At 38.0% G+C, this 10,520-nt stretch overlaps 1 protein-coding gene across 2 annotated transcripts in view; it reads left to right on the top strand.

The window, feature by feature from the left end:
* The first annotated feature begins 224 nt into the window (after positions 1 to 224).
* The window catches only part of DDI1 (ubiquitin family protein), a 63,744-nt gene continuing 53,448 nt past the window's right edge, over positions 225 to 10,520 (top strand). Inside the window, exons 1-4 of one of the 2 annotated variants that reach the window (XM_010254682.3) lie at positions 225 to 499; positions 660 to 692; positions 800 to 927; positions 10,289 to 10,397. In XM_010254682.3, coding sequence (XP_010252984.1) covers positions 434 to 499; positions 660 to 692; positions 800 to 927; positions 10,289 to 10,397 — 336 coding nt within the window. In that variant the 5' untranslated portion in view covers positions 225 to 433. Of the gene's footprint in view, positions 500 to 659; positions 693 to 799; positions 928 to 10,279; positions 10,398 to 10,520 lie in introns of both variants that reach the window. The other variant, XM_088903167.1, reaches the window with a different exon arrangement.

Raw genomic sequence — 10,520 nt, 5'->3', positions numbered from 1 at the left:
GCATGGTGATGTGCGTGTAAGTGTGTGAGGAGAAAATCCGGTCTCCCGTTAGAAAACGGTCCTCTCCCGAGTCCCGAACCTCTAAACGATTGATCGGCACGGTAGATGGGTTTATGGGCCGGCTTGGCAATCTTGGACCGTTATGGCCCATCTAATACAGACCTTGAACTCAACCGTGGTCCGTGGACAGTGGACTTGACTGGCTCGATTTTGGGCCGAGTTTTGGTGGTTGACTGGTGGGGAATTCGTACAATCGAAAAGCCGTCGTGACACTGGCGAGCTAACCCCCCTTTCGGCTTCCGCTTCTGTCGTTCAAAGGAATCAATGCGCGAGTAAGGGGGGAAAAACTCATTCTGGCTCTGGTCAACAAAATTGAAGACAATTTTTGGAAAATTTCTTGAAAGAGGTCCAAATTATTTTCCAATCTGAGAAGATGAAGATCACTGTAATGACCGCCGACGAACAGTTCATCACATTAGACGTTGATCCAGATGAATCTGTAACACCCATTTCTTATCCCAAACCTTACTGTTTCTTACATTCTACTGTATTTCATACATTTAATTATTTTGCAATCGAGCTAGGTTGTTCCATCTCGAAGTATGAAGTATGTTTTTCTTATATTCTTCTATTATTTGCTTTGGGCTGTGCATTAACAGGTTGAAAACGTGAAAGCACTGCTTGAAGTGGAGGTGAGAAGACATAAATAGTCGATAGCCCCTTTTCTTTTTAACTGTTTTCTATTTTTTTATTTCTTTTAATTTCCTTTTTTCCCGATTCTTGCTTTTTATCTCTACAGACCCGTGTGTCACTTCAACAGCAGCAATTGCTCTTCAATGGAAGTGAGATCAGGAATTCTGATCGGTTAAGTTCCCTTGGTGTTAGAGATGGGGATTTAGTGATGATGATATCTCGTGCCTCCTCTAGGTATCTCTTAGCACGATTTACTTTCCCACTGACAAACATCTGCAAATTACATTGGCAATTGGCATTACCCTATAAGTTATAACGTCACTTAGATTGATGGATGCTTGAGGTCAAATCCGTAATCTCCGATAGAAGTCTTCGTTTGGATTACACTTTCATTTTTTTTGTGTGTGGGTTGCATTGGGCTCAGGTATATAACTTGGTTTATGTACTCATTTTTTTTGATCATCATTGGTTTAAGTACTCATGGTTGATCTTACCTGCCAAAGGCTTATATAGTCTGACTAGATTATACCTACGACTTCAATATAACCACCGTTTTACATGGCTTGGTTCCATTTCTTTTTATCAAACAGTTCTTAGTCTTGATTAATGACCTCAACTCTCTTGTTTTAGTTTTTTCTTCTCCTTTTTTTTTTTCCAATTATCATTAGATCACTGGCAGTCCAGTACAAATACAAAAACCACAAATCCATCTACTCAACTCAATCAAAAAAGTCCTATCCCAAGTCCCAACTATATGAGGTTGATTCTTATTTTTCAACTCGACTATATAGGGTTTTATCCATGTTAAATTGTAATTCCTCATATTCTTCCACTCTATCATGTATTAAGCTCATCCAAAGCACTATAGATTACTGTGATTGCATTACTCAAACACACTTGTCATTCTTGTGAGCCCAAGTTTTACCATAACGGTCTTTAAGGCTCAGTTTGGAAGGAGTACAAATACAAATATGTAGAGCACAAAGCCTTGTATTTTGTATGTATTTGCACTGTACATATTTGTATTTGTATTCTTTCCAAACTGAGCCTAAATCATTTATCTTCTATATCAAATAAATAGATGGAGAGAAAAAGTACTGGTTTTACCTTTTGTGTTACAGACCCATGGCACTGTGGTTAAGGCAAGTGGGTCTTTTTAACTGGCGAAGTGAGTTGGTGTGTAGGTGACAACTAGGTTGCCAAGGTGTCATTAAATAAAGAGATATATCCTGTAATGTATATATAATAATACATAAAGTATTATGTAACTACATGTTAATTCAAAACTATGAAGTAAACCACTAAACAATCTAATGACAACTATAGAGCACCTTATTTTCAGAAAAGAATAAGAAGATTTTTGAATAACCAACCTGTCTCAAAGTAAAATGCCCACAGTGCACAAAGGGATTAATAGTGCTAAGTTTAGGTCTAAAACACTCATATTGATTCAACATACATTACATTCACTAAATGTCAATATATAAAAGGTGGGAATAATTACTTTTTTTGCCCAATAGAATTTTATCTATAGTATACAACATGCCTAATTGACACTTTAACTACATTGTACAAGGGAAAGAAAATTAGTTCAGTATTAACATTGAAATAAAAAAAAAAACTTATACAATATTAGAATGCAATGAACAGATTAGAGCTCTGTGCACAATTTTTTCTTGCCTCCTTTCTGATGATGCTTCTGTCTATGCCAAACTTAAATGATCATAGATCCTGATTTGTCTTTTCATGCTCAAAAAAGAACAGAATGGCAAAACAGGATTCATGATGCCAGGTCCATATAGTTGGGATAAGGCTTGGAGTTGATGAACTAGACTTTATGTGTAGCATTATTAGCAGTCCTTTTTCTAGTTGCGACCTGATGGGATTAGCCTTTTGCCTTTTAAGTTTCTTACGAAAAGTGCTCTTTTCCTTGGATTAGCAACTTTTACAATTTTTCCTCATTGTTTTGCTTTTAAGAAACTCAATCTTCAACACTTATTAAAGAACTTCTCTGCTGCGGCTTCTAGTTATACAATATGCCTAACTTTCCACTACATCAACTATTGTTGCCTCTGAGGAACTGGTGCTGAATCTGAGAGCTATTTTAGCAAATTCCGAGACGCTTACAGGTCTGAAAGTTAACCTAGGTAAGAGTATGATAATTGGGATAGGGGAGGGGAGGTAAGGAAGGAGGAGCTGGACCATCTTGCTGCGGTTTTTGAATGCCAAACAGGTGATCTACCTTTCCTATATTTAGGACTTCCGGTAGGATCCAGAACTAATGAAGCAGGGATTTGGAGGCCAGTGATTGAACGAGTAGAGAAAAGGCTAGAGAGATGAAAAGCCAAATACCTATCTCTGCTGGGAAGACTGGAAGAATTACACTGGTGAGAAGTGTTCTCTCAAGTCTGTGGACTTATTATCTATCTCTTCTGAAGGTTCCAGCAAAGGTGGCAGAAAAAATTGAAAAGATTCGGAGGGACTTTATCTGGGAAGGAGTTGGTGGTGCAAGGAAGTTTCATTTGGTGAAATGGGATATAGTGTGTAGGCCAAAAAAACATGGTGGCTTGGGTATTAGATGAGTTAAAACTTTCAATAAGGCCTTGCTGGGAAAGTGGCTGTGGAGGTTTGGGTTGGAAAAGGAAAGGGAGTCCCTTTGGAGAAGGGTTGTAGCAGGAAAATATGGGTTGGTGAGGTTTGGGTGGGAGTCAAGGGAGGTCTCCAACTCTTACAGAGTGAGTGTTTGGAAGGGGATCATGTTGTTCAATCAAGAGTTTAAAGATGTAGTCAGATTTAAGGTGGGAGATGGGGCAAGAATTTGATTCTGGGAAGATGAGTGGTGTGAAGTAGGGAAGCTTTGCGAAGTGTGCCTGAAACATTATAGGCTGTCTGAACACCAGATAAGAATTGATCAATGCTTTGAAGTGTGCAGAGAAAAGGTTGTATGGTGTCTCAAATTCAGAAGACCCTAGCTAGACCAGGATATAGAAGAATGTGTTCAGTTGTTGAACTTGCTTCAGAAAGTGGAGGTACCCACTTCCTCAAGGGATGGTTTGTGGTGGAAAGAGTGCAAGAATGGGGTTTTCTCAGTGAAATCTTTCTATCTAGCTATGTTAAAGGACCAGCAGGGATCAGATTATAAGGGTGGAATCTGGGGGAACCCCATTCCACCTAGAGTGGAAGCTTTTGCTTGGCTGGTTGCCATGGACAGCATCTTAACATCTGATCATCTGAAGAGCAGAGGGTTTTCATATGGCAAACTTTTGTGTCATGTGTAGTGCAGATGAAGAATCTGTTCTGCACTTATTTTCTACCTGCAAGACTGCAAGAATAATTTGGAGTTGTTACACTTTTTTATTTGGGAAAAGTACGATTCAGCCAAGATCTGCAGCAGAAATTTTCTCCACCTGGCCAAGAATTGGGGGAGGTAGGAAAGCAGGGGTAGTTTGGAGCTGCATTCCCATTTGCTGTGTGCTGGACACTATGGAACGAAAGGAACAGAAGGATTTTTGAAGACAAACTCAAGAACACAGAAGTTCTGGTGGCTCTGGTTGGGAAGCTAATTGCAGATTGGGTTTGGGTGTTACCAGATTTCGATCAAGTAAACAGATCATATTTGGGGGAAAATTTCTGGTGTTTGCTTGAGATTCAATGATGTATCTGTACCGGTCTTAGTGTTGGACTGTACCTAGTTCAGTTTTGCTCTGTTTTGTTAGTTAGGTGCCATCTTGTCACCCTACTACATGTAATCGATCTTTTTCTTTTAATAAAATTTCTAGTTTACTCTTCAAACAAAAAACTATGGTTATGATTGTTAATGCATGTACCATCACTCAAGGTTTATGATGACACTTGATTGTGTTTGCCACATAGGAACCTCAACCTTAAATCCTGTTTTGAAGTTTCATGTTTGTATAATTGCATTATACCTTGGTATATTAAATAATTTACCAATCAACTTGTTCTCTAAGTTTTGTTTTAATAATAAAATAAAAGGAGAACTTATTGGAAGGAAAAAAGTTATGATCGGAACAATGAAAGTTTACAGGTAACACTCTCAAGATCAACCATTTATCAAAAAAAAAAAAATCTCAACATCAACCATAATATCAAAGCAAGCCAAAAAAAAATAAAAGAAAAGAGAGACCCATTTGTCATCAGCTAGAACCCTCATCCAAATGGTTTGGTACCCCTCAACCTCTCTACCAAGTCAAGCTTTTTTTTTTTTTTTTTTTTTGAGCAAAGGTAAAGTATAATTATATTAATCAACAGGTCCTTTGTACAATGAGAAGCTGTACAAAAACAAACCTTAAGGACCTCAAAAAAAGGCCATCCTCAAAATAGTCAAGCTAAATTTTGACAGCTTTAGTGTAGGTAACCCAGGGAACTCTAGTGTTGGAGGTGTATTTAGGAGGAGTGCTGGAACCATATTATCCATATTTAGGTCCTATTGAAGTAGGATACTCAACAAGAGCTAGATTGTTAGCAGCACTATAGGGGTTAAAAGGTTGGGTAACCTCTCAATCTTAGGAACTTGGTGGTGGAGGGGGATTCCAAGGTAGTAGCAGTATGGCTAAGAACTGACTACCAAGGTTCATGACATATAATGAGGGAAATTAAGCATTAATCAAGGAGAGCTGGAACCTACTTTCTCATGGGTCCAAAGGTTAGCTACTCATGTGGCTGATAATATGGTCTATAGCTAAGCAAGGGGTAAACAGGGGACAACTATTCTAGGAGTGGGGGTTAGTCTGTAATGGTGTAAGCAAAAGGATAAATTTGTGGTTGGTAGCTGGACTAGTCCAACATATGGGGGATGTAATCACTGTTGTACATAATTCTTTTTCAACAATCCCAAGGAGCTTTTGTTGAAGGTAGACAAATTGTTCACCAGATTTTAGTGGTTAATGAATGGGTAGTAGAGAAGAAAAAAGGTGGGAAAGGTTTTATTAGTAAGCTGGATTTGGAAAAGGCTTATGATTTGGTGGATTGGTCCTTCCTTCTTGAAGTTATGGAGAAAGCCGGTTTTGGGGAAAGATGGAGGTGGTGGATTAAGGGATGCTTGAGCTCAATGCAATATTCAATTCTGATCATTGGGTTTGCTAGAGTTTTTTTACTAGCTCAAAGAGGATTGAGACAGGGTGACCCCTTATCCCCCTTTATTTTCACCTTGATTGCAGAGGTCCTGAGTGGAATGATCACAAAGGCGGATTTGAATGGTTTAATTAGAGGTTGGAGGTGGGAAGGAATGATATTATAGTTACCCACTTGCAATTTGTAGATGACATAATACTATTTTGTGAGGAGACTAGTCCTAAGACCCTTAGGAATCTTACAGATTTGGTAAGATCCTTTGAGAAGCTTTCTAATTTAAGGATCAACTTGGGGAAAAGTTGTCTGGTGGGCTGGACTTGCAAGATGGGGAAGTCCTTAGTATAGCAGAGGTCTTTAGGTTGTGAAGTCAAGAATTGGACTTTGGAGTATCTAGGACTTCCCCTGGGTGGAACCTAAGATTTGAGAGTTTTTGGAAGAGGAACTACATTTCTTTGGGTGGAAGGATTACTTTGATCAAAGTCACTTTGGCCAATCTTCCCATCTTCTTCTTAACCATTTTTCGCATTCCTGTCAAAATTGTTGGGAAGATAGAAAAGTTAATGCTAGATTTCTTGTGGGAATCGGGGGATGGAAAGAAAGATCACTTGGTGAAATGGGAACATGTTAGTAGACCTAAATAGAAGGGTGGGGTGGGGTTAGGTAACATAATCTAGAAGAATTTAGCTCTCTTAGGAAAGTGGTTGTGGAGGTTTCCTCTAGAGAGAAATAGGCTCTGGCACAAGGTTATTGAAAGCATACATGTATGGGTGGATAATATTGGTATGCAAAGGTAGCTCCCAATGCAAATTCCTTTTCTCCCTGGAAAACAATTTATGTGGTATATCCTTTGTTTATTAACCTCATTCGGTATGATGTGGGCAATGGGCTAAGAGTCTTATTTTGGGAGGACCTTTGGATTGGTATTCAGCCACTAAAGGTCCAATTTTTTGAACTTTACGCACCGTCCAATTACAAAAGTGAACCCATTTCTAAGTTTGTGATCTTCTTTGCCTCGGGCTTAAATTGGGATTTTGGTTTTAGAAGGTGTCTTAGGGAATTGGAGTGTGAATCCCTTATCTAGGGGTGGATTCGAGCCAAGATGAGCTGAATACTTGGCCATTCGAGCTCAACTCGCTGAAATTGTGTTAGGCTCGAGCTCGAGCTCGAGTTCGATTCGAGCTAGAGACTTGAGCTCGAGCTTGGCTAGATTCAAAGCTCGCAAGTTCGAGCTTGGCTTGGCTCAGCTTGAGCTCGTCTGCAAGCCAATTGTTTTCTAAAAAATAAAATTATACATATATATTTTTTATTTTATATACAAAAAATTAAGAATTATAAAAAATATTTATTATTATACATATAAAAAATAAAAAAATATACATATAAAATTATTTTTATTTTACACTCAAAAAAATAAGGATTATAAAAATTATTTACTATTATACATAAAAAATAAAAATATTATATATAAAATATCATTATATATAATAAAAATGATTTATTATATATATTTATATGTATGTATGTATGTATATAATAAAAAAATATTTATTTATTATACTAGGCTCGATTAGGCTTGCGAGCCTCATGAGCCGATCTTCACTGGGCTTGAGTTTGGCTCGATTAGCAAACAAGCCTATATATCAGGCTTGAGTTCAGCTCGAAGCTCAGTTTAAACTGAGCTGAGCTCGGCTCGTGGGCACCCTTACTCTTATCCTTCTTTTGGCCAGACTTGACTCTATTTTTTGGATCAATATGTTGAGGGTAACAGGGTATGGTCTATCTCCTCAGAAGGCTTTTTCACTTGTACTTCCTTCTTGAATTTCTTGATTCAGCTTTCTACCTCAAGGGTGTCATTCCAGGTGAGAGTTTTGGAGCAAGCCAATCCCTCCTAAAATTCAGGCTCTTTCTTTGATCCAAACTTCTTGGGATAGCCAAGAAAAGAGGGACAATGATGTGGAAAGCTGTGAGATCCGCCTTGATATGGACTATTTGGGTAGAAAGAAATGAGAGGATCTTCAAGGATAAGAGTAGAGCAGAAATGGAAATCATGGACACAGTAAAAATAAAAGTTGTCCGTTGGGTTAAGAGTATGGAGGATTTCCAAAATTTCTCTCTAAATGACATTTTTTGAGAAAGTGGAAGGAAGTGACATTGTTGGTTAAAAACAAGGAAATAGTGATCACGGTGTGGAGACAATCAGCAGCCAACTTTGTTAAACTTAACTTTGATGGGAGTTACTGGCAATCAGACAGCGGCTGGGTTGGGAGGGGTCTTCAGAGATTCAGAAGGAGGGGGTATTGCTTCTTGTGACATTTGAAGCTTCTTATGTTGGTTTTATTTATTTTATTCTTATTTCTATTCCCTTTTTTTTATATATAGCATGTATGGTGAACATCTTTCTTTTTTCTCCTTTCCCCCACTTTTCTATTATAACTCACACATCTTTCTTTTTTAATCAACAACAGAAACATTTCATTAATAATAACAATTATAAAAACATATCATTAATAATAATAAAGCATAATTATAATCCAGGCAATTACATCCTGGAGCCGATGAATATGATACATCACAGCCCAGAACAATTGGTCCCTGGCAACCCCTTGCTTGGCTAATAAGTTTGCCAAGCCATTTGCAGATCCTCTGACCCAAGAAAAGGTAGCTTCAAGTTTCCTGGCAATGCATCCAATCTCCCTTAAAGCTTGTATGTGAGTCCACGCTCAGTTTCTGCTTTGAAGTCGTGATATCATCAATTTTGAGTCCCCTTCTACCTCCACCTATCTGTGTTCTAACTGCTTAGCTAGCCTTATACAGTGCTGTAATTTCTGCATTTAGGGAGTCTCCAGTCCCTATTGGACCCGAATACATGGCCATAATCGAACAATTGCCATCCCTAAATACACCTCCTATTCTAGAGGGACCTGAATTGAGAGCTTCCGTCAAAATTCAGCTTGATCCTATTGTTAATTGGATGCCTCCATTATTCATGTATTTGATTGCACACTGAAGAAGAAGCTGCAACCACTCCCCAAGCTCTCAGAAAGTCATCCACTGTGTATTCCTTGAAGATCTTCATTGTTTTTACCCAGTGAACACCTTTCAAAAATACTTTCTATGATTGGCTCCTTTGTTTTGTTAAGCTCTTTGAAGATTCTAGTACTTCTCTCTCCCATAAAGTCTAAACTATTGCAGCTCTAGTGGCCCTCCACCTAATTCTACCTCTCTTTTTAGGTTCTCTAAGAAACCTGGGGTTGAATAAGCTGGCGACATCTTGAGGAGGACCCTACCTTCAACCAAAGAGAGAGCAAAAGAACACCCAATAATTTCATGAAAGAACAGAAGATTAGTAAATGGGAGATAGGCTCACCACTAGCTTTGCAATGGATACAGAAGTGGGGCGAGAGACACCAACTTGGTCTTTCTTTTTTGAAGCATAGCAGAGGTGTTAATTTTACCTAGCACCACTTCCCAAAAGAATGCCTTAATCTTAGGAAGTTCTGGTATACCAGGAGTGGCTGGCCAAATACGACTATCCCCACAAGAGTGATCCAGGAACACACTCCCAAGTTTAGATTACAACTCAACCACAGAGGAGCATTGCCCATCCCTAATACCCCTTCTAAAACCAAAGTCCCAACCATCCCCATTGGCAGATGACAAACAAAATTTTGAAATAGGTTCCTTCTTGTAAGAAGAAAGAGAATATTATAACTCACACATCTTGCTGGTCTAGTCTAGTGCTATTAATGTCAACTAGTCAGTGATTAGCCAGCTGAGGATCATACCAAATACATCACTAACTAGTTGGTGGTGGTGCCTATGATGCAGTCACCTAGGGCTAAGCATCAACTAGATCGACTAGATTGACTGAAAACTGGTCAGAATAGCCAACCTAGTCAACCACAAAACTATTTTAAAGTTCTATTTGCATGTCTTTATTTTGTTATATGCACATTATTTGCGTTAAACATTTTAACATTTCTGATGATACATGGTTGGGTGATGATATATAGAATACAGACAAGGCATAAGATAAAGAATAACGGTGAAAGAATTCTTTTAGTTATTCAATTATCAAAAAAAAAAATTCTTTTAGTTATTCTTGCGATCAATTATGTGCCGGTATGGAATTACCACAAAGGCACAAACAGGGGGATCACAGTAAATAATTCAAATTGCATTGTTTTTTTTCCTGAAAAGAAAGACTACCACTCCCTATCTCAATGTATCTTACTTTTCTTTTTTTTTTTTTTGTTTGCAAAAGAGACAGTAAATTACATCTTTTATATCATTCTTTTATTGCATATTTTTCTGTCTTTATTGACTTAAATATGATACTGCATTAATATCTTATATATATATATTGTGTGTGTGTGTGTGTGTATTTGTCTAGTAATCGGTTCACTGCGTTGTTTAGGGAGGTTTAACGATTAGCCATCATTTCATTGCATTGATAAACTGCCCTATGCTAATTTTTTTTTTTCTCCTTGAGTGATCTCAGTATGCCCGGCAATGATCTTAGCTTTAATCCAGATGGATCTGCTGTGAACCCTGGAGCCTTCCAACAGCATGTGAGGCGTGATTCTAATATGATGGCCCAACTTCTTCAGGTAGACTGCATTACCTTGTTCTCTTATCTTCTTGTCTATTTAATGATCATGAAACTCTGCTGTCAGTTTTAATTAATCAGTATCTTCCAATTGATTAGAATCTAAATTCATATTAGTTAGATG

This window comes from Nelumbo nucifera, chromosome 1 (assembly GCF_055504915.1).
Source record: "Nelumbo nucifera cultivar China Antique chromosome 1, China Antique-T2T, whole genome shotgun sequence".
In the NCBI taxonomy this organism is placed as follows: Eukaryota; Viridiplantae; Streptophyta; class Magnoliopsida; order Proteales; family Nelumbonaceae; genus Nelumbo; species Nelumbo nucifera.
This window is presented reverse-complemented; position numbering and strand designations above follow the sequence as displayed.